This window comes from Triturus cristatus, chromosome 1_2 (genome assembly GCF_964204655.1).
Source record: "Triturus cristatus chromosome 1_2, aTriCri1.1, whole genome shotgun sequence".
Taxonomy (NCBI): domain Eukaryota; kingdom Metazoa; phylum Chordata; class Amphibia; order Caudata; family Salamandridae; genus Triturus; species Triturus cristatus.
This window is the reverse complement of record NC_140580.1, coordinates 115,690,313-115,716,074: the sequence shown is the minus strand read 5'-3', so window position 1 is coordinate 115,716,074 and position 25,762 is coordinate 115,690,313. Positions and strand designations below refer to the sequence as shown.

At 43.5% G+C, this 25,762-nt stretch overlaps 1 protein-coding gene across 1 annotated transcript in view; it reads left to right on the top strand.

Moving 5' to 3' along the window:
• The window catches only part of LOC146866921 (sulfotransferase 1 family member D1-like), a 131,564-nt gene that overhangs the window by 28,054 nt on the left and 77,748 nt on the right, over nucleotides 1-25,762 (top strand). Inside the window, exons 2-4 of the mRNA XM_085614678.1 lie at nucleotides 3,765-3,913; nucleotides 4,214-4,339; nucleotides 6,351-6,448. Coding sequence (XP_085470804.1) covers nucleotides 3,766-3,913; nucleotides 4,214-4,339; nucleotides 6,351-6,448 — 372 coding nt within the window. The 5' untranslated portion in view covers nucleotide 3,765. The remainder of the gene's footprint in view (nucleotides 1-3,764; nucleotides 3,914-4,213; nucleotides 4,340-6,350; nucleotides 6,449-25,762) is intronic.

Below are 25,762 nucleotides of genomic sequence, written 5' to 3'. Positions count from 1 at the left end.
TTACATGTTTAGCAACAGATTTTTTTACTTCTTTTAGTATGCTTTTACAAATGTTTTTAGAAACATGTGATACTCAGTTTAATGTTTAGCATTTTTATGTTTAGCATTTAGTATTATCGTTCATTCGAAAGTGGAGTGGGTGTTGTATTCTGCTTTAGGTGTCCGTATATAGGTTTTCATGATACATGTCCTTATATAGGCACAATTCGCATTGCCCCTATATAGGCATAAGATCCCAGTCCTTATTTAGGCATTAGCCATGCTATCCAAAAACAGGCATGGTCACCTACATCCGTCCACCCCAACGTCACCACGAGTTCTTAGAAACCAGACCCTTAAGCTCTTGGGAGTTCCCCTAGCACAGGATTATTGATTTCTCCAAGAACTCATTTATTATGCATGAACCGCTATTCCTTAAGGGTTCATTCAATGCTAACATTCCAAGGCACCTACTGGGTATAAATATACCTTTCCTTGCCCAAACAAGTAGGAGGAGACCTCAACTTTAGAGGGGCCCGTGTCCCGGCCTGACGCACTGACAAGAGACGCTGTCATCCCTGCTCGCAGAGAATCCAGCTTCCAGTGTTCTGACTCCCTTCGCGGGGTGTTAGAGTTCGTGAACCGGAAAGAGATTCCCATCTCTCTCATTTTCAAGGTATGGAGTTGACTAGAACCTAGAGGGACTCTTAGCATACTAAAACTTAGCATACCAAACTATAGCCTACCATACTATAGAATACATCACCTACTTCTTACCCTGTACTACACTTAGGTTAGGTACACTGGGGTAGAACTAGTTAGAGAAGCATCTTATGAGTACTCGCATTTTTAGCTTATGTTATTTATGTATATGAATATATGTGTCATAGATAAAAGATAATGCTAGCGCAGTATTATTTATTTCTACTGCTTACGCTGTACATAATCTATCTTGCAAACTGTCTTGTGATTGTAACAGCTCATATCTCTTACACGAGAAACAAGACTGTTCAATAAATCCTTTTATTGAAATGCCTGTCTATTCTTTCTGTGTAACTCTGAAGAAACTAATCATGATTAGCTGAGTGAAACTGTTATCTGTTGTTTCCATGATTCGGAGAGTGTACCGATTCTAAAGGGAAACAAAGTTGTCATGTTTATGCGGTTGCCAGAAACTAATCCCTTCTTGTTTACAAGGAGTTTCTAGTGGCCTCTGAGTTAGCTGGTACAAATTAATTAAGTTTAATATACTCGATAGGGGCATACTGACCTCAGTCCTATGCCAAATCTATAGGGTATATTATTCCAATGCGCAGAGCCTATTAGGGAAATATAAACTACACTACAGTGGTTATTGATTTGAGTCCGATTACACCCCAGGCCAAAACTCCCTTAAATAAATCTGAATATCCGTGCCTAGCAGCGCTTTCTTGCCGAACATGGCGCTGAGTGCACTGACATGTTCTCCCTCACCTGCAGCGTCTTCAGTGCGCTATGTACGTGGTGGGTGTGTGGCTAGAAGAGTGGCTGGTGTGCGAGTGGTCAGTTTGTGCTAACTGGTGAATGTGGCAGCAATGCCCAAGTTTAGTGGGAGGTCTGTAGATGTAAAGTTTATTAGGGTGCAGTGACTGCATGAGGACGTGTGTTGTTTCGGTGTGTGGCAACTCCACCAGTAGAAACGATAACATGGGAAGCCTTTGCTGTTACATGCAGGCATTTTTTACACAGAGTACTACTTGAAATGTATACATATTTTCTGCACTTTTTATGTAAATGGTGTTTCTTGCATGAAAACAGAAAACGAATTTAAGGAAATAGTGTCATCATATTGATGTACAGCACTGCACAGTCAATGAATGTATTTATTGAATAGTTAAAACCATTACAAGTGTATCAGTGTGTTCAAAAGTTAATATGGGCAAATGATAACATCAGCATACGCAAAGATTGTCCTCTACAGATCATAAAAATTGGCAATTTCTTAAATGATAAATAATTCAATCATATTGCTTTATTAACCTTTTTTTTTTTTAACCTCTTGAGTGCCCATGACGAGCTGGTCTCGTCATGGGCCGCGGTTGCGCTGTGCCCATGACGAGACCAGCTCGTCATAAACCCCGCCCGCTAATGAAAAGCCCGGCACAGGGCGGGGAAAGGGGCGGGCACTCAAGGGGTTAAAGCAAAGAGAGGCAGCAAGGCTGATACACACTGCACCACCTAGACTATTCACTAATACATATCCAAGCACGTATTGCCCACCTCAAATGACCAGCTGCCACATGATCATAAATATAATACAATCAAAACAAGGGGGATCATTAGGATGGCGATCAGATCGCCACTGCGGTGGCGATCCGCCCGCCGTCCCAACTTGATTTTCCCTGCCATATAATTATGGCGGGGGTATCGCGGCGGATGCAAAGTCGTCCGCCGCATTTCCGCCATCGGCAATTGTTACGATTGCTGGCCGGGCAGACTTGGTTACTAATAGTTACCGCCATCCATATTAGGATGGGTGCGGTAACTGGCCTTTCCATGGCGGTGATTCCGCCATGGAAAAGCTGGCGGGGATGTGCTTTAGGGGCCTGTTATGGGCCCCCAAGGGGGGTGGGGGGTGCACTTGGGGGTTATCCATGGTACCACCCTGCATTCCCATGCACAAGGAGGCAGGCACCATGCGGTGCCTGCCACGTTGGGCATGGGAATGCACAACATGTCCATATGGCATTGCGGCGGGTGCTGCTGTAAGCAGCACCTGCTGCAATGTCAAATATTCGGAATGCGACCGCCTGGGTGGCGGTTGCATCCTAATCAGCGGTGCGGGACCGCCGCATGCCTGGCGGCTGGTCCTAGCACCGCGAGGATGGCGGGCGGTCCTAATGGGCCCCAAAGTCATGAGAGGCAATACAGAAGAGTGTATAAATGGAGTCAACAAAACGAACATTCTCAAATCCTCTTCGTTTGTGCATTGCAATTCTTTTTATTCTCTGTATTCCTTGTACCAAATTGTACAGCCAACGCGTTTCAGCCTCAAGGGGGCTTTCTCAGGGCGATCAGAAAACGTAAGCACAATCCAATTCATTCACTTTGTGTAAAGGCCGTGGCAAGTTTAATAATTAACTCTTTCTTCCCTCAACCAAGTACGAACCACTTGCAATTTTTCGGCATCCAAGAAGAAACATAAGGCACAATTTAAATCTCCATTGGAATTTGAGCGATACGTTTGCAAGCAACTTGCAACTGGTCTTTGGATTTTGTGGCGTTTGGGACGAGGAATACAGAGAATAAAAATAATTGCAACACACAAACAAAGAGGATTTGAGAATTTTTGTTTTGTTGACTCCATTTATACACTCTTCTGTATTGCCTCTCATCACTTTGTTTTGATTGCTTTATAAACCTTCCTGCTTTCTCAAACTTGCTAGAAAATGCACCATTTGTCCACTCTTTTTTCAAAATTTTCTCGGGAGGGAACCCCCCCGAATCCCCCTGTAGGTTGTTCAGGCTCGCTCGCTATGCTCGCTCGCCGCAGTGCAGTACGACAATAATTTTACACCTCACCACTTTCATATGTTACCAGGCACCACTGGATTCCACTGCACCACTTTCAAATGTCACCAGGCGCCACTGGGTTCCACTGATAGCACATTTTCAAGGTGATCTCAGTATACTATTTTTCTAGGATTTTGAGAGACCTGTGAGGTGATGGAATACACTATTGACATGGTTTATTCAATGTTCATTTTGTGTTCTTGGTTGACAAGTGTTTGCATCTTGATTTGCAGTATGGAGAGCATCGCCCACTTATTGCGCCTGAAGCTGGTGCCAGTGCAGGGGGTGCCTATGCTTAAATGTATAGCAGACAACTTGCCTGAGATAGAAGCAACCCAAGCCAGGCCTGATGACCTGATCATCGCCACCTACCCCAAGGCAGGTGAGTTTCTCTTGGGTCTCAAAGCCTGAGAGGAGGGCAGAGTTGATCGCCTATTTCATAGAATGCAAGATTCACTTGTGCCTTTAAAGTTCACACAGTTATGCACTAAATGCCGCAGTGAGTCAGAAAACATAATTCTAGCTCCCAAAGCAGGACACACCAGATCCATTCCAAAAGCACTAACTCTGGGCTACAGGGGTATCGGTTAGCTATCCCATGGGCCATTCCTAGCCCTTACTGATCTGAAACACAACCCATTAGAAGTGAGTCCTGATGAAGGTATTTTTTTTTATTCCTAAGGGACTACCTGGATCAGTGAAATTGTGGACATGATCTACAACAACGGTGATACTGAAAAATGCAAACGTGACTCTATCCATGTCCGTGTGGCATTTATTGAAGCTACCTTTCCGGGACTCCCAACAGGTGAGGTTGCACACGTACAGATTAGCTGGCAGAAGGAAGATGGCTGGGGATCTCGGAAGACCCACAGCCTCAAAGAGAGGGCAATAGATGAGGTGTGGGAGTGTACCAGATAACAAGCTGTGTAGAAGCACTGGTTTTACATTACTTAAAGGGGAGTGGGTCGAACCAATTGACAGCGTTTTACAATTTATTATGCCCCATCATCTGTTTCTATACAGCAGGCCTCGCTTATTCTAGCTGTTAGTCAGGGGTTTACTTGTGCATCTGGATGTGACTTCGCCACATCTTTTAAAAGGAGCATACCGAAGCTGGGTTTGGGGCGGAGATAAACTGTGGAGCATCAGATGGTCAGTGTGCATTGCAATTAGGAGTGCATACGCACATGACTGACAATGGCAGGCATACATAAAATTAAACTTGGTACAGCCCTGGGATACCATCCTTGCCTTTGCATTTCCAGACTCTTCAAAAAACAAGCATTGACATAGCCAATAGGTCTCGCCTTTGGGACCTTATAAGTGTTTAGCTATGCAACAGTTGATGTTTTTGCACCAAGGATATTGTGCTGGATAACTAAACACTTATAAGGTCCCAAAGGCGAGACCTATTGGCCATGCCAATGCTTGTTGTATGTAATTGCGTGGTGGTTGAGGCAGAACAATTGGTTTTGCCAATGCTCGTTTTAAAAGTAAATAAGAAACAAGGGGCCCTATTGACCGGTAACACGAAGTCAAGGTCATACAGAGTTCAACAAAAATCAAGGAGTGAAGGTAAAACGTTTGTGGGAATACCACACCAAGAATTGTCTAATAGGATTCTCTGATCCAACCTCATGAATGGGAGGCTCCATCAATAGAGAGCCCTCACCTACAATGTTTAACTTATTGGGGAGGAGTCGTAGCCTGCATGTTAATAATCCTCTCATGGACTGCATGAAAGGATGCATGATGATAGAATATTGGTGTCAAAGAATCAGCTGTCTTTGGAACTCAGAGACAAGGGTTCTAATCTCAGCATCGTCATTGAGGAAACATTGTGTGATACTGCTCATTTCATACCTTCATGTGAATCAGGTTCTAAAATATTGTAAGGTAAATGTGTGAAAGAAGCCTTCAAAAGATGTGAAATATAAAAACCAGAGGTTATTTGCTACCAATTACGCCTGCTCTCACACGGGACAAGACAATGCTGTGCTGCGTTGACGGACCTTTATAAGGCATAGCAAACAAACACTTGTTTGCTGTGCCTGTATACTCAATAAACGAATGTAATAGCTGGACGTCTAGCGCTTCCCATGTTATGTGCCCTCCGTCATGTCCTGGGGTGTCTAATGAGGTCTACGTCTGGTCCCACAAACCCGTTATACCGCTCTATGTGAAACAACTCGTGATAAGAGGATACTTTTGCCATTAAAATATTCTTTGTAAAAGACATCTGCTGCACTTCAAACCGGGGTAAGTGCAAATGTCTTCCGCCACGCTGTAGAAGAGGCGAGTGCGCATGCGCCTTTCCATCTCGTTATAGAAGTGCAGATTGTAAGTGCTGCGTTATGCTAAGGATCAAAGACAGGCCCCTACACTGGAGTTCTTTTTATTTCCATCAGTTAAGTTCCTCCGGGAGCTGTCAATAAAACCTCTGCGGGTCTTTGATCCGTCAGTCACAGTTGACTCAAAAGCAGTACAGCGGTCTTTACTTTTCAAGCACTGCACTCGTGCTTGTGGCAGCATCCACCTTGCGGGAGCGAGCAGCGGCCATATGTTTGTAATTAACGTGGGCGCACCGCTGCTCGCTCCGGCAAGGTGGATGCTGCCACAAGCACGAGTGCAGTGCTTGCAAAGTGAAGACCGATGGCTAAATGCCCTTCTAGAGCAGAGCATGCGCGCTGCCTAGGCGAGACCTGACGTAGGGGTTAATGACAGGATTAGGGACATTGCCAGTGAATCCATGATACTGTTTAAATTTAAGAATTTCGGCACTGACGTTTTCTTACCTGACCACATTTTTATTTTAGGGGTGCAACAATTGAATGTTATGAAACCCCCACGTCTGGGGAAGACTCACCTTCCAGCTCAGCTCCTGCCCAAGTCCTTCTGGGACAAAAAGAGCAAGGTAACCCATGTCAGGGGTCAACAGTAGAGTGATGGAGTAACAGGCAAAAAGATGGGGTCACTGCTGGTCAAGAGGGCAACATGGGTGGGCAGCGACTTAGCTATTAGCATCACCTATAGTAAAAGAGCAGCAATAAAGCGGGAAAACAAGGCGGCATTTAGTGTGTTGGAGATGGGTATGGCCTGGCTAGTTGGACCTAGGTGATATTTTATGTGTAGTAAAATAGGCGGGTGTGATATGTCAAGTGTTCTTATCTGTACAAAACTGTGCAGACTGGCTATTTGTAAAAAAATAAATTAAAAAAAGATGGACAGACAGAGTTGCGGTCTTGTTGCCTTATGTGCAAATAATTGGGCAGAATGAATGGTCCTGGATATTTTATCTCCTAGATAATGGACAGATTTAACGGCTTTTTCATGGGTGACTGAATTAATTCTTTTCCTTCTCATTGGTAAATGGGCAGGGTGCAAGTGCCTTGTGGCGCCTAATATTTGTAAGAAATAAACAAAGTATTTGGCATATCATTTTCTATATGTAGAGTTTGGTCACATGCCATGAGATGGTAGTTATGTACAAGCTGATCTTGCCCCTCTCATCTACTAAAGGAGAATGAGTAGGGGGCTGGAATGTGTTATTGATGGAAATTGGGAGACCTGATTAGTCTAGTAATTTTGCAAACGAGCAAAATGTTATTTATGAACATGAAAATTAAATCCACACATCAGTATGAAAAGTTTAAGGTAGCTGTAGTGATGGTTGTACATAAAATATGAAAAATATTAATTTAAGGAGCTGCAGGCGTGGCAGCTGAAGCTGTGTTTCAGCAGCTGGCTGCGTACCGGCTTCTGCTCCACGTGCTCCTTGATCAAAAAGAGATTATCTCTATGCAGTGAGCTGCCAGCCTGACCACAAGTAACCCTTCCCCGCAGGCTGGAGGTAACCAGATATCCTGAATCTGGGCCGCACAGGGGGTTTGTATAAATGCAGTTTACAAAAAACAGTCAGTACAGCTAAATCATGAGCTTGAATAAAGTTCCCCAATTTTTGTCTCAAAGTGTCTAAATTTTGGCACTGATGCTATCAGTCACCCAGCGGGCCATGAGCCTCTCTGGTCTGAGAGTCCATTAACCTGTCAAGGTATCTCACAGAATCTGCTGACCATCAGCTCGCCTCTAAGCGCTAATTGCAGGGGACTTTGCCTTATTTCACACACCTGCGGTAGAGCTGAGGCTGAAATGCACACCGCACAATCAGCTCTGATAAAGAGATTAGCAGACAAAAGGCTAAACTAACATGAAAGTTCTTTCCCTCGAGAGTATGTTCATTATCTCTTGCAGTTAAAAACAAATAAAATATTAGCAAAGCTAATGGGTTTGGTATTTGTAAGGTATATGCACACAGTGCAAACGTCAAAGCTATTGGGTTTGCCAATGCTTGTGTACCCAGCAGCTCTGTGGAGCAAGTGCAGAAAAGGGACATGTGTATCTAAATTAACAGTTTGCCCACAACTTGTGCCTAGCATTGTGGGCGTATTTAAATCAACTTCATTTTGCTTAAAGCTTGTGCCTCACACTACATGCATGTTTGAATGAACTTCATTTTGCTAACTGCCGTTGCCTCACAGTGCTTCACAGTATTCGAATCAACATTGTTGGAGTTGGCCTTCTCTGAAGGGTCACCCCAGACCTTTTGCCTTTTTAACTCTCCTGTTTTGCTGAATTTGTTTTTGTTGCCATTAGATCCTTGTGCACTTAAACACTGCTAACCAGTGAGGAAATATGAATTTTTATGGTCAATTGTGTCCCCTATCTTAGACCCCAACGGCTCCATGTACATGCTACAAGTACATGTATGTTCCCTCCACTTCAAGTTATGAAGACGCAAATACAATTGTGTCCAACGTTAACATGACCTCTTTCAGATCCGTCCTGAATGGGTCGAATATTCCGTTCCTAAGTATGCCTTGCCACCGTCTTTATATGGTATACTTTTCACGTTTTACAGCTCAGGCGAGTAGGCCCTGAATTCTGCCATCGAGCTTTTCCTGCCTTCTGCCTCTGAATGCTCCAGCCTGGACCTGTATCTGTATCCATGACCTTTGTCTTACTTCCTGCGCGGCTAACGGTGCCTGGCCCGGCCTGTTGCCTGCCAAAGACTGTATTCAGCCTTCAAGTTATCTGCTCCGCTCCTCATCCAATACATTCCTGTCTAGTAGTTTAGGTAAACATCCTTCCAGCTACAGAGCAAAGGGCCCGGCCTTACTGTCTCCGTGCAAGTAATTCATGACTTCTGTTGCCATGGTAGGCCCATGCCCCCTCGCATCTCATGTAGACACTTAGACGCTTGTACACGCACTAGCAGTCAGTAGAGAATAGACTCTGTTCGAGAGACCTTTCCTTCCAGATAATATAGTTCCTTAAACACAAGATATTAGATACGATTTGGGATTAGGTTGTTCTGACATCCCAGACTTCTGTCTCCTCATGTAGGGCTAAATGTCAAGCCCCCTTCACCCTCTAGTTACACGTCAATCACACGTCATGCGGCTGCGCGCGCATCTCTGCCATGTATTTCTGCTGACATTGCAGGATTCTTCTATGGATCCACCCACCTGTGACATCCTCATAATGACGTTTCTAGTATACGCCTTTATGCACGCCTATTGTAACGCCTTTTTTATTACGTATGTGTATTCTTATCTTTCCTATCAGCTGTTACGCCTCCTGCATCTGTCTTTACTGTAATGCATTTACTATATATATTATAACCTGTCAATAATGTATTGCCGATCCCTTCCTGAACCTTCGTGGTGACGGAACCCGATTGCCTGGTTCGAACCATAATTCCTTTGTAAGGAATAAATTCCCTTTTATAACCTCAAATACCACGGATTCTGCCTCTTATTTTTACTGAGTTATTCTTATTGAATTTTACCGCATAAATTAAGTCTAGGTAATTAAAATTTACCACATAATTGGCGCCCGAACAGGGACACCTCTCACACCCCACGCGCCGGAGGTGCGTTGCAGACCCGGTCTCCTGCCACAGCCGGACGGACAACTACGCGTACCCGCAGGATTTCCTGTATCTCCCTCAGGCCAATGGGGGCGACTGAGGCTGCGATCAACACCCAGACGAGGCGGTGAGGAGTGCGGAGAATCCCGAACAGAGCCTAGCTGAGAGAGCAAGATCCGAGGTATACAGAGGCCCACCAGATTCCGAAGTTCCGAAGTATCTATGTCACGAGTCACGAGTCCAGTCCAGTCCGATCCAGTCCAGTCCAGTTTCCGAGGCCTTCCGTTCCGTGCTTCCCGGTGAGTACCGTTGCTGGGGACGCATCTGGACGTGCACATTGGTTTGTGCCGGTCAAGACGGGTTTGGGTACACAGATCCGGTCTGCACTGTTTCAGCAGTGTATCTGTACTGTTTAGCAGTACATCCAGTATATCTAGTATTATGCAGTTAACTAGTTTTATTCTAATTATTATTGTTCGTTCTAAAATGTTTTGATATGTTTTAAATGTCGTGGTATGAGTGATTGTTCGATCATCATTACTGTGTTTATTGTATTAATTGTGTTCAAGTCCGAGTAAGAATCAAGTAGCAAGGTTTAAGATGCCGTTATTCTCGAAATTAAGACAGATAAAAACTAGAAAAGGGATACTCGAAGAAGCCGTTCCCATTCCACCTAGGGACACTCCAGGGTACTTTATGTACCATAAACATGGCCTAGATGCCGTATTATATCTTGATTTATGGGTGGACTACACCAAGGATTTAGCCAAGAGTCAGAGATGGCCCGTTGCTGGGACATGGGATGCAGATTGCATCATGAGAGTAGAAGAAGTATTATGGAAAAAGAAAGCCAGACAGTCACAGAAAGATGCCATTGAATTATGGCGTAAAGAATCGCATAGACGCGCAGAGAAAGCGTTCAGAAAAGAAGAGAAAAGTAGAGAGAATTCAGACAAAACCCGAGAAAACATATTAATTGACGAAGGTATCCGAGTAAAAACAGAACAAGTAGACAGACAACGAAACACTCTTATGAATGGTATGTATCCTCTTCGGCCGAGGGTTTGCCTAAGGCCACCCTGGAGGTACCAAAAGATCTGCCACCTCCATTACTCCCGATTAAAGTACATCCCAAGACCGCAAAGGACATTTTCCTTTCTTCCTATTTAGATGATGCCGCCCCCGAATATACTAATGGTGCGCAGCCACGCGCATCACCTGTTGACGACGCTCAATCCCAAGATCATCTGCCCCCACCTCCGCAGCAACAAACTCCTCCTCACGTTCTAAACGTTCCACCAGTTTCTACAGTCCTTCCTGCATCTACACTCTCTACCCTACATCCAACAAATCCTTTTGGACTTGGCACCTCAGGAGGTGCGACAGGAGGTGCGACAGGAGGTTTTTCCACGCCGCCGCCAGCACCTAGGTTGACTTATAGGGATTTAGCACACCAACGTACACCCCAAACAGCCAATCACAATATATTTAATGAGCCTCTTACAGATTGTAGATATGATCCAGTGCCCGGTAAACATGACAGAATGTTGCTATCATCAGTACGTTTACGACGAGTTTCGACCTATCTAATGACGCTACCAGGAATGATTGGTCACCTAGACAAAATATATCACTTTATCCAAACAGGGGAAGGTCCTGAAAGTATTGGCGAGGCCATGGAATACCAGAAAGTGGACATGCAAAAATTATTGTTACGCTTCTTCATAAACTGCTTGATCAGAAACAGAGATAGGCCTGAGGTAGATCCGGAGGAAATGCAAGTACTTACCAGATGGGGTCAGAATATAGCAGACGGAAAACATGATAAACAGAAGAGTATAGAAGTTATGCACCGAAAGATCAGAAAAGAAGTAGAACGAATACATGAAAGAAGATTAGAGGCAGATAAAACTGAATCAGAGGGAGAGGAGGAGGAACAGTCAGAAATGAGCACAGGACAATTAGAATTACCAGCTAGAGAAACGATAGCTTATGTAGGAAAAGGAAGATCTTTTAATAATGCAATGCGTCCGATACGTCCAGAATGTAACAGAATTTTTCAAGCAACTATATCAAATCCAAGGACCCCTGAACACTTATTCCAGGCTACTGATAAATTACTTCGAGAACGAAGGGGGTACCATGTGCTCGATTCTATGGATGAACAAGAATTAGCCAGGTCAGCAGTACAATGGGCTGACAGTTCTGAAAAATACAGTGATGATGCGCTAGCACACACGTTTCTGAATCTCACACCAGACGAACAGCGTTTAGCTGGTATATACATGATACAACACCTCCTTATATTGTATAAAAACGAACACTCCGATCCTGGTCCCCTACCTGATATACTGATAGAATTACTCACGAATAAATGGAGAGGTATGGGTACCGATCTAATTAAAGAAATTCTAGAACATCGGCATCGATACAGTGCCTTCCTATGTCCAGAGCATGATTCAGCTCCCTCCATGGAAAGAAAAATGTATTACATAGACAGACAGAATCCCTTACGCGAAGTGCACCCAGTTAAAAATGTGGATGATTCTTTTTCGCGCGTGTTTGTGTACACGCCCATAACTAAAATAGAACTATTGGAAATGAAAAAATTAGTGCCCAGTCATGACAAAGATCCAGCAGGTTTTCACCGTGAACTAAAGGACATGTTACTCATGGGTGATTATACCTATCCTGACATTATGAAAATATTAAAAGTATTATTGCCTGCCGGTATTTACGAGAAACTCAAAGAAAAGGAATGGGAGGTGGGAGACCAAAAGATTGATTGGACCGCATTAGAAAACGAAGAAAAAGCCCGAACAGCAGGCCGAGGGCTTGGGGAAAAAATTAAAGCATTACCAGGATTATTAGTACAAGTATTGCCACGTTTATTAACTACGAAAAAGGAAGACTGGGGTGCAATCTCAGCCTGTAAACAGAAACCCGAGGAAGACACTAGTGATTTCTACTCCCGATTTGAAAAGTGTTTTGGCATTAATAGCGGCCTAAAAGCAAATAGCGAGTCATATCCACATCTCTTTGTAACAAAACTAGTCGAGAATTCCCTGCCCCAGGTTAAAAACAGAGTATTGAAAGTTGAGAGCACTTGGCAAGCTAACACTCCTTCACAAATGTTACAAATGTTACAGTATCACCAGAATAGAATTAGAGAAGAACAAGAACACGAACAAAGACGTATGAAAGACACAAAAATGAAAATGCTTGTTGCTCAGTCAGTTCCAGCTGACGGTCATAAAAAGGGTGCGACACAGTCCAGTAACTCAGCGGTTCCTGTAAAAGGGACATGCAACTATTGTAAACAGCCAGGTCATTATATAAACGATTGTGCAGTTCTGAAACATAATATCTCTACGGGTAAAACCAAGGAGAGACCACGTCCGCCTAGACAGGATCAGATCCAACAACAAGCACCTCAGAATATACAGCCTATGCAAGCTGCACAACAGACCGTAGCGGTACCACAGTCACAGCCTATTGCCGCAACACAAAACACGACACAACAGATGTACCAGTATGCACAAAATGACTATCCAGATTATCAGCGATACACATGAAATAGCCTAGAGAGGGAAGTTGGCTTACCCCTTATTGAGGTTCCCGTAGATCAAGAGGGTCCTTATGTACAGAGTCAAGTATTAGGGAAAGACAGAAAGTTTTTAATTGATACAGGGGCAAGCAGAACAACTATAAGTCACGACGAGGTTCCAGGGGCACCCCTCTCAGGCTCACAGAATATTTCCCTTGGTTTTTCAGGAAAGCCTACTATTAACGAAGTATCGCAACCGCTTCCACTTACAGTTGGTCCATTGACACGGACTACAGATTTATTGCTTACTAAATCATGTCCAGAAAACTTGTTAGGTATAAAGACATTGAAAGCTCTAGGAGCTATAATATGTTGTTCTTCGGACGGAGTACGACTATTCTTGCGTGACTTTAAAGGTCACTACGTGTCAAGAGACATGGATCACCGGTTACAGAATCTACCTGCACATTTATGGGCACAAGGCCCCACTGATGTAGGTTGTATGCACATTACACCATATCGAGTCACACTCAAAGCAGGAGTGGTATTACCACGAATGCGACAATACAAGTTACCTCCAGATGCTGTAGTGGCTTTACTGCAAATCATTGACGAGCTCATTGCACAAGGAGTGGTTGTGGAAACCGACTCCAATGTATGTAATTCTCCGATCATTCCGATTCTTAAACGAACTGATCCAAAAGCACCTCCAGTATATCGATTAGTTATTGATCTGCGCGAATTGAATAAATGCATTGTACCACAATATCCCGTGGTCCCAGATATCTCTTCATTACTGACAGCTATTGATTCAGAAGCAATGTTCTTCACTGTAATTGACCTCAAGAACGCCTTCTTTAGCGTCCCAATCGATCCGGAAAGCCAATATTTGTTCGGATTCTGTTTAAATGGACGAAGCTTTAAATTCGCACGCGCACCTCAAGGATTTACAGAAAGTCCTAGCATCTACAGCCAAGCACTGAAAAGACAACTTGACAGTATCCACATGCCTGTTAACACTGCACTGCTTCAGTATGTCGATGATCTGCTGATCACCGCCCGAAGCGAACCCGAATGTGAAAAAGCATCACTGACGGTTTTACATTTTCTGGCCGACAAGGGGCACAAGGTGTCCCCTTCGAAGCTACAATTCTGTGCCCAGCAAGTTGTGTACCTTGGGCACTTGCTGTCCAAGGGGGGGAGACAGCTCACACCTGACCGCATCCAGTTAATTGTAAACATGCCACCACCCAAGACACAAAAGGAGGTACGGGCCTTCATAGGCCTCACTTCGTACTGTAGGCAGTGGATCCCCCAATACGCATTTCTAGCAAAACCACTCATTCAGTTGACAACCCAGGAGGCAGCGACATCGACTGTCCTCCCTTGGACTCCAGAACATACACAAGCTTTTGAAGACTTAAAGAAAGCCTTATGCCAAGCACCTGTTTTAGCGACACCATGTTACAGTAAGCCTTTTACACTTTTTGTTACAGAACGTGAAGGTACTGCCTTGTCAGTACTCACTCAGGAACAAGCAGGTTCACACAAGCCATGTGCTTACTTTTCTAGCACATTAGATCCCGTAGCTCAGGCTCTTCCTGCGTGCCTGAAATCAGTTGCAGCGACAGCTTTAGCGATCAGACAAAGCGATTCCATAGTATTAGGACATCAATTGACAGTACAAGTACCACACGCAGTAGAGGTTCTCTTGAACCGGACACAAACACAACACTTGACTATAGCACGACTGACGGGTTATGAACTAACATTGTTCCAGCCACACATAGAAATCAGACGTTGTAGTACATTAAATCCTGCCACACTTTTGCCATTAAGTGGAACAGACCCACTGGCACATGATTGTATTGAAGTCATTACTATTACGACGAAACCCAGACAAGACTTGACAGACATTCCATTATCAGATCCAGATCTGACATTTTATGTAGATGGTTCATGCATGAGAACAAGTACAGGAGAATTAGTGGCCGCTTATGCAGTCACAACAGACACTGAAGTCATTGAAACGAATCGTATTAACACTTTGTCAGCTCAAGCAGCAGAGCTCATCGCTCTGACACAAGCCTGTATTCAAGCCAAAAATAGGAAAGTTAACATATACACAGATTCACGTTATGCATTCGGAGTTGTCCATGACTTCGGAGTCCTTTGGCGAGAGAGAGGTTATTTGACTTCTCATGGTGCCAACATTCAACACGGTCCCCTCATTCAAGCTCTATTAGATGCAATACATCTACCTACTGCGATATCTATCATGAAGTGTAAGGCCCATACAAAAGTCACCGATATTATTTCCCAGGGTAACGATCTAGCAGACCGAACAGCTAAACAGACAGCTCAGAATCGGAATCACGCAACGAACGTGACAAAGACAATAGTTCCGACATCGACACACTGCATGACAGTTAAGGATCCCGCCCTTGATGTAATTGACATACAGACACATGCTACACCAGAGGAAATAAAGAAATGGACTGAATTAGGAGGGATCCAAACAGATCAGGGATGGATGACGAAGGGAAAATCTATATGGTTTCTCCCCGATTCCATGGTTCAAGTTATCATTAACACAATACATAGTCCAGCGCACCTGGGAGAAAAAGCTATGCTAGATAGTATTCAACACATTTGGTTCAACAAACACTTACGAGCTGCAGCCAAACAGAAAGTCCGAACTTGTATGATTTGTTGTCAGTTCAACCCCGGTAAAAGCATTCCTGTAGAGCAAGGTGGATTTCAACCTCCCGATCACCCTTTTGAAGTCCTCCAGATGGATTATATCCAGATGGAACGTTGTCGAGGATTCAAATATGTCCTCGTAGTTGTATGTGCTCTTTCCCGTTGGACAGAAGCATATCCCGTCTCAGATTACACTGCCCCGACTACTGCCAAACAGTTAGTTCGTGAATTCTTCCCACGGTATGGTTTGCCCCGTATCGTGTACTCAGATAACGGCCAACCGTTCTCATCCGAGCTAATGAAACACATTTCACTCTTGTTAGGCTATCAATGGAAATTCCACTGTGTCCGACATCCCGAGGCAGCAGGTCTCGTGGAGCGTCATAATCAGACTCTGAAAATTCGACTTTCTAAAATCTGCAGAGAGAAAGGCGTCGACTGGATAGTAGCCTTACCAGTTGCACTCTTTTACATGAGAATGGTAGCACATTCTCGAACAGGGCTATCCCCGTAAGAGGTGGTCTTCGGTAGGCCACCAAATATGTGGGGGACGCCTACACCTCGTAAAATCACTGATGTTGATTGTAATATGCTGACAGATTACCTTGCTTCCTTGATGTCTGCACTACAATCTTGCCGTTCACAGGTAGCTGCAGCCTTTCCCGACAACACCGAGGTGAAGCCCCATGAAGTGGTTCCTGGAGACGTTGTCTTCATAAGAAATTTCGACAGGAGGAGCCCGCTGGAGCCTCGCTGGCAAACGCCAAAACTGGTACTTCTGACCACGAGGACAGCAGTGAAGGTCGAGGGTCGCAAGGGTTGGCTACACTCGAGCCATATCAAGAAATTTCATGGACTACCGTCTGATCTGAACTCTCAGCCCTGCCCCCTTCCAGAGACTGACTCAAAACTCCCCCTGGTTGAGAAAACCGAATCTCAAAACTATAAACTGAAACTAAGGTCTAGCAAGTCAGACAATTCGATTGTTTAAGTCCTCTCCTAGGTGAATCGGTTGAATTAGTCTCTGACATGTATCCTCTAGACCGAATTAGAGAGAGAAATAGACAGAAACAGCTCAAGAAACATGCATACTGTAAATCACTTCGTAGTCACTGTGTAGTGACATTATTAATTATGTTTTTTCTAAGTCTTTTGATTATTGCTGCAAGTATACTGTTGCACATGTACTATCCTATTTTCAAGCGTGCTCATTCTGCTTACAATGTTACTGCCGAACATTCTTTTAGTGAATTACCTTCACATGAGTTGTCCTACAGATTTGCGCTGCGCAACAACACATTCATTAGTATGTTACATCATTCTCATCAGACAAGCAATGCTACAAATTGTTGGATATGTGGCCGACTCCCTCCCTATCAGAAATACAAGGGAGTTCTGCCTCTCTTTCCGTATCCATTCACACACAATGGTTCCTGTGGAAAATGGTTTAGTTTGATTAATTCTTTAGATTCAAACACTGTAGTTTTCCAGAGCAACTGGGTATGGGGAAACCTGAACTTAGTTTTGCTTAAAGTCTGCTACCCTAACAAGGAGGGACTTCCCAAAAGAACAGGAACTGATCTAGAAAATGAAGTATATGGATTAGGTAACTTTACACTTAACCTCATGATTCTGAATATTGAATCCGAAGCTGCACCAGTCTTGCCCGCTATGTCAGTATTTCCAGTTAAAGGTGAATTATGTGTAAGAAAGAATGGTTCAGTACACGTGGGTCATAGTAAATGTACCACTGTGATCGAATTCCGTGATCAAGGCAAATCTACATTTAGAGCTTCTCGTCATTCCTACTTCATATGTGGTCATACCGCATATATACGTTTACCTCTAGATTGGGATGGTACCTGTTACATTGCATTCCTTCTGCCACCTGTTTTCCTAGCCCCTCCTGATTATCATAGGAATACCCATTTAGTACACAATAGACCCCAGAGAGATCTCCCGATTGTCGACTACACTGAAACGGCATGGGAGCAATACACAGATTTCAATAAAGGTTTCTTTCCCTACATAGGTGTTGTCACTAATAGTAAACTGATACGTAGATTAACAAGAACCCTTGAAGCAGTAGTGAATGAAACTACCTCTGCCCTAGGCAACTTAACAGAGGAACAGTCTGCGATGCGGATTGTTGTTCTTCAAAATCGTCTTGTCCTTGACGTCATCCTAGCCGATAGGGGCGGGGCCTGTAGGGTCATCGGATCGAGTTGCTGTATTTTCATTCCAGAAAACGCGCCATCAGTATATAAAGCCATAACTCGTCTTCATAAGATTGTAAGCCAGATACACCAGAATCCAGGCACCTGGACTTGGTCCGGTTGGCTCTGGAGCGTGTTGTCAGCCTGGGGATGGAAAATCCTATCCTTCCTAGGTATTGGCCTTCTCATAATATTCAGTTGTTGCCTGTGTCTACAATGTGGACCAGCGATTTGCGGCCTGTGTGCCACATCATGTATTCCACGTTCAAGTCTTCATTCAAAATCCCGGAAGAAGAAAGAAGAGCAAATGATGTTACATGAACAGATTGATGGATTCCTGAGGATCGATATTTCATGAAGGGTCCATAGGGGACAAGGAGGGAATGAGGAAATATGAATTTTTATGGTCAATTGTGTCCCCTATCTTAGACCCCAACGGCTCCATGTACATGCTACAAGTACATGTATGTTCCCTCCACTTCAAGTTATGAAGACGCAAATACAATTGTGTCCAACGTTAACATGACCTCTTTCAGATCCGTCCTGAATGGGTCGAATATTCCGTTCCTAAGTATGCCTTGCCACCGTCTTTATATGGTATACTTTTCACGTTTTACAGCTCAGGCGAGTAGGCCCTGAATTCTGCCATCGAGCTTTTCCTGCCTTCTGCCTCTGAATGCTCCAGCCTGGACCTGTATCTGTATCCATGACCTTTGTCTTACTTCCTGCGCGGCTAACGGTGCCTGGCCCGGCCTGTTGCCTGCCAAAGACTGTATTCAGCCTTCAAGTTATCTGCTCCGCTCCTCATCCAATACATTCCTGTCTAGTAGTTTAGGTAAACATCCTTCCAGCTACAGAGCAAAGGGCCCGGCCTTACTGTCTCCGTGCAAGTAATTCATGACTTCTGTTGCCATGGTAGGCCCATGCCCCCTCGCATCTCATGTAGACACTTAGACGCTTGTACACGCACTAGCAGTCAGTAGAGAATAGACTCTGTTCGAGAGACCTTTCCTTCCAGATAATATAGTTCCTTAAACACAAGATATTAGATACGATTTGGGATTAGGTTGTTCTGACATCCCAGACTTCTGTCTCCTCATGTAGGGCTAAATGTCAAGCCCCCTTCACCCTCTAGTTACACGTCAATCACACGTCATGCGGCTGCGCGCGCATCTCTGCCATGTATTTCTGCTGACATTGCAGGATTCTTCTATGGATCCACCCACCTGTGACATCCTCATAATGACGTTTCTAGTATACGCCTTTATGCACGCCTATTGTAACGCCTTTTTTATTACGTATGTGTATTCTTATCTTTCCTATCAGCTGTTACGCCTCCTGCATCTGTCTTTACTGTAATGCATTTACTATATATATTATAACCTGTCAATAATGTATTGCCGATCCCTTCCTGAACCTTCGTGGTGACGGAACCCGATTGCCTGGTTCGAACCATAATTCCTTTGTAAGGAATAAATTCCCTTTTATAACCTCAAATACCACGGATTCTGCCTCTTATTTTTACTGAGTTATTCTTATTGAATTTTACCGCATAAATTAGGTCTAGGTAATTAAAATTTACCACACCAGTGCTAAAGTGCTTGTGCTCTCTCGTTTAAAAAGGGTAAAATTGGCTTACAACCAATGGGCACAATTTATTTACTTAGAAGCCCCTAGTAAAGTGGTACTACATGTACCCTGGGCCTGAAAATGAAATGCTAGTCGTGGGCCTGCAGCATTTATTGTGACACCCACTTAAGTTTAAACATGTCTCAGGCCCCCGCACTGCAGCCTGTCTGTAATTTTAATCTGCAAATTAGACACAGCAAAATAACCCTTTTGCCAAGCTGAAAACTCTCTTTTTAATAAAATTAAGTCACCCTTAGTTTAGACCCTAAACAGCCCATAGGACAGGGTGCATGCTATTTAAAAACAAATTAACATTTACTTTTAAGTGTTAGTGAAAAATTCTCAAATTTGTGTTTTACTGCTGTGAGGCCTACATCTCGTATAGGATAACATTGGGTTATCTTATTACATTTAAAAAGTGATAACTTTTGTTTGGGAGCAGGTGGAAATATCATGTTTGGTGTCCATGGAATTGTTATTTTAAATCCTCTTTAATGATAAAGTCAGAGTTTAAGTCACAATTCTGAAAATGCTACTTTTAGAGAGTTGACAATTTCTTGTCCTAACCATTTAGTGCCTGCAGTCTGTTTCCTGGGGCACATAACTATTTGTAGAAGCAATTGGCCTTTGGGTATGCCTCCGAGACAGTTACACAATAAATGGACTAGGTGTAGGCAGGATGGACCATCCAAGCAGAATGAGGGGGTGGAGCTGTGCACAGCCCGCTTCAAAGACACTGCCTAAGCTCATACACAAAGAACTTAACATTAGCCTATTGTGACTGTAGACAGTCGGTGACCAGGGCAGGGAGGCAGGAAATTCCACACACTTCTGTGGGGTAAAAACTACTGAAGTTTCTTTCACTTAATCACTCGCATCAGGTATAAAATTAGGACCCTCTGACCCAATCTTCAGTTCACTTCTGAACCTTTGGAAGACCTCTCAGGGGACTGCCCTCCTGCCTGTGGCTTGTTGCCCTGCTGCACCAAGAGAACTGCCCTGTGGCTGAAGCCTGCCCTGTGCCCTCAGAGGCATGACCTGATGCTTGAAACCTGTTTTCCTGCTTAAACCCAAGACTCTAGAGTGACTCTATCGGGTAGTTGGCTAGCTTCCTGATCAGAGCCTCAGGGACAGAAAAGGATCAAAACGTCTTGAACCTGCAATGGACCAAGACGTCCCCTTCAGTCCTGGATCCTTGGAAGTGGTGCTAACTGTGCCCAGATCACCTAAATCCAAAACTTGAGATTTAGAAAATGATCAGCCAAAAAGTGCTATGAGAACCGAGTGGAAACAGGGACCCTACCTGTTTGCCAATCCACCCAAGGTGCTTTGCTGGTTGGCATGACATTGTGGTAGCTCCCAATATGTTCTTCTGCACAGCAGCAAATTCAGTTCAGCGGTTCCTGACAGAACGGGTATATGGCCTCTTGGAGCCCTCATTGTCCACATCCTGTAGTTGTGTCCTATTGGAGATTTTCGACTTCCATTTTTAAAAAAACAAGCAAGATTTAGGGGCCTTTATAAGCAAGTCATGCAGTGTAGCAAGTCACCTTGCTGTGCTGCACTGAATGACAGTGAAAGGGCAGGAATGTGCCATATTTAAAAGAATACTTCGCATTCCTGCCTTTGTCCTTGCTCTAGCACCATTTAGGCTGCATAGCGCCAACGCTGGCACCCTTGCAAAGCAGTGCAAGGGTGCCTGCGTTGTAAGGAGGATTGTTTTTGTGCAGGAAGAGGCACCTTCCTGCACAGAAACAATCCCCTGAGGCATTCTCCAGAATGCAGCACACAGAGGAAGTAACGAGCAGAAATAAAGATTATTCTCCTCGTTACGCCTCACCTGAGAAGGTGTAGTGTTTTGGCACATTCCCTAGTCTACCACTTTTGGTAAGTCTGTAAATGTGTCAAAATCCATGGATGTTGTGTGGGAACACCCTCGCAGCACAAATGGAGTGCCTCCCTGGCACAGAGTAATGCAATGCAGTGATTTGCGCTGCGTTGCATCACTCTGGATTCACAAAGCCACTCAGGGCCATGCAAGTTGGCCTTGCATGGTTTCATATATCGCATTTTGAGCTTGCGTTGTGCATGCCCCACGTTGTGTGGTGCAAGCACAACACAACCCCACTCATAAATATGCCCCTAAGTCTAAACCTAGAATTCTTCACTGCAGTGTCTTCCTGCAGCTCCCACACGACGATCCCTCCTCCTCGGACACCGGCAGCTGTCTTGACCCACTGAACTTTACCTTCTCAGACATTTTTATTGAAAAATTCTATTAAGTCTAAAAGAAAATGGAGACCAAGTCCAGTCCACTTTGTGTATTTGAATTGCGCTCCATTGCGGTCGGCCATAACATTCGACTTTGCTCCGGTCTCATGCGACTGAATGTCCGCAATGAAAAGAAAAGGAAGAAGATAAGTAATTTGAAATCTTTGGCACCCTACGCAAGAAAGGTTAATTGAAAGACTAATTTTTGGAACTTCTGTTTTTTAAGAAGAAATACTCTGACTTGTTAGCTATTTAGGACTTTTAATAATAACTCCCCACTTTGGAACATGGAACTAAGAAATGATTGAAGATGTTTTAATCAAGATTTGAAGACATTTGAATGCATAATGTCTATTAAGCCAGAATTATTTTAGAATCTGAAAACATTCAGAACCACTAGTTGGATGTTGTCCTTTGTTTATTTCTTTTCTCCAATTAATAGGGACAGTGCGCAGGAGTTTTCAAGATAACATTTTAGTAAGTTAAGTTTGGTGATTTATTAAGAGAGAAGAAGTGTTCAAGATTTATAAAGCTTCAGTGGTTTTATCTCTATTATTTCCCTTTCAGCTGTTAACTACTGCACCACACAAGACTTTGCATGTTCCTCAAGTTCCACTGAACAAAACCACGGAACAAGAAATACTAAGATGTAGGCCAGAAAATTACTGCTCGCAGGTAGGCTTTATTCCTAATATAGAGAACTCTTAAAATTAAGCCAAAGAAGAAATGTAGAAACTCTAAAACACTACCCTGAAGCAAATGATTAAAAGATCCTCCTGTTGCCTCGCAGGTCGACAGCAAGAATTCACAAACTACGTCCAGTATCTGGCCCACCTCCCTATATTTCTAACTTTTAACTTGACTGTGAGTAAAATCACAAGTTATTATTTAGTAAGTTGGAAGTTGGTCCCTTGCGTCTCTGCGAAACCTTTACTACGCCAGCACAAGCAATATATGGTAGGAGACTGCGTAGTTGTCTGACAGAAGGCTAAGCCCACGAATATCGTTTTGCCCGGACGCAATGGATTCAACTTCGCGAATATCTCCACAAGACATTGCCACAACGTTAAACAACATTAAAACAGAAAATGGTGCTTTACATAGAGATATATCGACTCTACAGGGAGCGATACAAAAACCTGTACTCAAACCAGCAAGTTTTCAACCTACTTTTCCAGGTTCGTCTTCCTCTTCCACGACAAGTAATCCGGCTCAAATCCAAGTAATCACCCCAGTGCCTGTCCCTCTTGCTCAACCAGAGCGGTTCTATGGTGATAGTAACAAGTTCACCATTTTAATGAACCAATGTCACTTACATTTTTTAGCAAAACACACAGCCTTCCCCGTTGACTCCTCTAAGGTGGCATTTATTGTATCATATTTAGGAGGGGACGCAGCACTTTGGTCGGTCCCTTTAGTGGAAAAGGACGATCCTATATTGTATAATTTCAGGCAGTTTGAACATTCTATGAAAAAATTGTTCGCTAAACACATTTTTGTACAGTCAGCAGATAACAAATTACTCAATCTAAAACAAGGGTCCTCAGATTTACTTCATTACATTTCAGTCCTTAATCGTTTAGTTTTAGAAGCCAACTGGCCTTATGAAAAAAGAGTCTCACTCTTTTATAGAGGATTGCGAGAAGAACTAAAGGACTTGGTGATTAACCCTGGGCGGATAACTACGCTACGTTCGCGAAGTTTGCGTAGTTTGTGCTACTTGGCGCTACGCGCATTGCACGTAGCACAGTGCAAAACCTCGTAGCGTAGTTGGCATTTTTTGCTCACTCGCGTTCCTCAAAGTCAAGTTGGCGACCGCGAGCGAGCAAAATGACATCCCGGCGAGACTTTTTCCTTGTTCGCGATCAGCAACATCAAGTTGCCAATCGCGAGCATGGAAAATAAACCTCCTGGCGAGATTCTCAATGCGGGGAGGTCAGGTTTCTCATTGCAAGTGGTCGCGTATGCTTGCGACCGCTCGCGATGAGAAACTACCAGTGCGCGTTGAGAAAGCTGCCGCTCGAGTAAAAATCTACTCGAGCGGCAGAAAACGACAGCTTGCACAGTGCAGACAAGCATACAGCACTGTGCAATCATCGCGAACAGCGTACTAGGCAGTTCGCGTAGTGCTACGCATATCTCGCGTAGTGCAAAGTGCACTTTGCGTAGCTACGCGTAGCTCTACTACGCGAACTACGCCCAGGGTTATTGGTGATACAAATATTAGAACCTCCTGAGGATATTAGAGAGTTTATAGATTTATTAGTAAAGCTAAATCACAGGTTGTCAGAACAAAAGGGAGAACAAGGTAAATCGGATCACAAACTTTTATTTTTTAAAGATAAAAATTCAAGCCACAAAGAGGTAGTAACTAAACTAGATCCAGTAGAACCAATGCAAATTGGTACTATCCGAGGACCTCTTTCTAAAGAAGAGAAAAAGAAAAGACGAAAGCTAAATCAATGTCTTTATTGTGGCAAGGCGGGACACTTTGTTAAAGAATGCCCAACGCATCCAATAATAAACCAAAAGCTTCAGAAGTAGCCATGGTGCAAGTGCAATCTGAAAACTAGAACACTTGATAAAAGATGAGGTCAGTTTGTCGAGTGCCAGTTTTAGTGTGGCCTCTACAGTCCAAACCATAGTGTGTCGGTACTTATGTATTCAGGTAAAACTCACAGCTGTGGTTAACCCCACGCGCTCCTGGATTGTGGACGCATTAATTGATTCCGGAGCCACCGGCAATTTTATTGACACACAATTTTTAATTAAATTAGGTTTAAACAACGAGACCAAAAATTATCCATAAATAGTACGTGCAGTCGACGGGAAAGAACTTATGTCTGGGCCCATATAGAAGCAAACCGAACCATTAGCAATGGAATGGTCTTCCATTCATAGGGAATGCATTACATTTGACATCATAGATGCACCTCAATTTAGGCTTATTTTGGGAATTCCGTGGTCAATACATCACAATCCTAGTATTGATTGGAAAACAAAAACTATAACGTTTAATTCTTCTCAGTGTGGCACTCAATGTTTTCAAGAAAAAATACATGAAAACATAGTTCAAGGACTTGACTTTCCAAAGGAACTACAGAGCATTTTACTTTTCGAAGGTGTTCCTATAGAATATTCTGACCTAACAGACGTTTTTGACAAAAAAAAGGCAAATACTCTTCCCCCTCATAGGGACTTCGATTGGAAAATTGATCTAGTTCACGGCGCAACTTTACCGTGCAGCAGAATATATGCACTTACAGAACAAGAAAACGAACATTTACGAACGTATTTGGATGAATATCATGCGAATGGGTTTATTCGACACTCAAAATCCCCAGTCTCATCCCCTTTATTTTTTATACCAAAGAAGGGGGGTGAGCTACGCTGGTGCATAGACTACAGAGCCTCAAACAACATGACAATAAAAAATAGATACCTTTTGCCACTCATTCCTGCATTATTGGACCAAATTAAACAAGCAACCATTTATACAAAATTGGACTTGCGCGGAGCATACCATCCTGTAAGAGTTCGAGAGGGCGACAAATGGAAAACAGCATTTCGCACCAAATTCGGCCTCTTTGAATATCAAGTAATGCCCTTCGGGCTCTGTAATGCTCCTGCTGCTTTCCAATTTTTTATAAATGAATTTTTGCATGAGTTCATTGATGTTTATTGTGTTGTCTATATGGATGATATTCTCATATATTCTAATTCGGTACAAGAACATGTAAAACAAGTACGTGCCATCCTTCAAAAATTGCTTCAAAATTCTCTTTATGTCAAATTAAAGAAAAGCCTGTTTCATATTTCAAAAGTGTACTTTTTAGAATATGTCATTAGTCCTTCTGGAATAGAGATGGATCCAAAGAAAATAGAAGCAGTAAGTACTTGGCCCAGTCCCTCATCCATAAAACAAGTACAGAG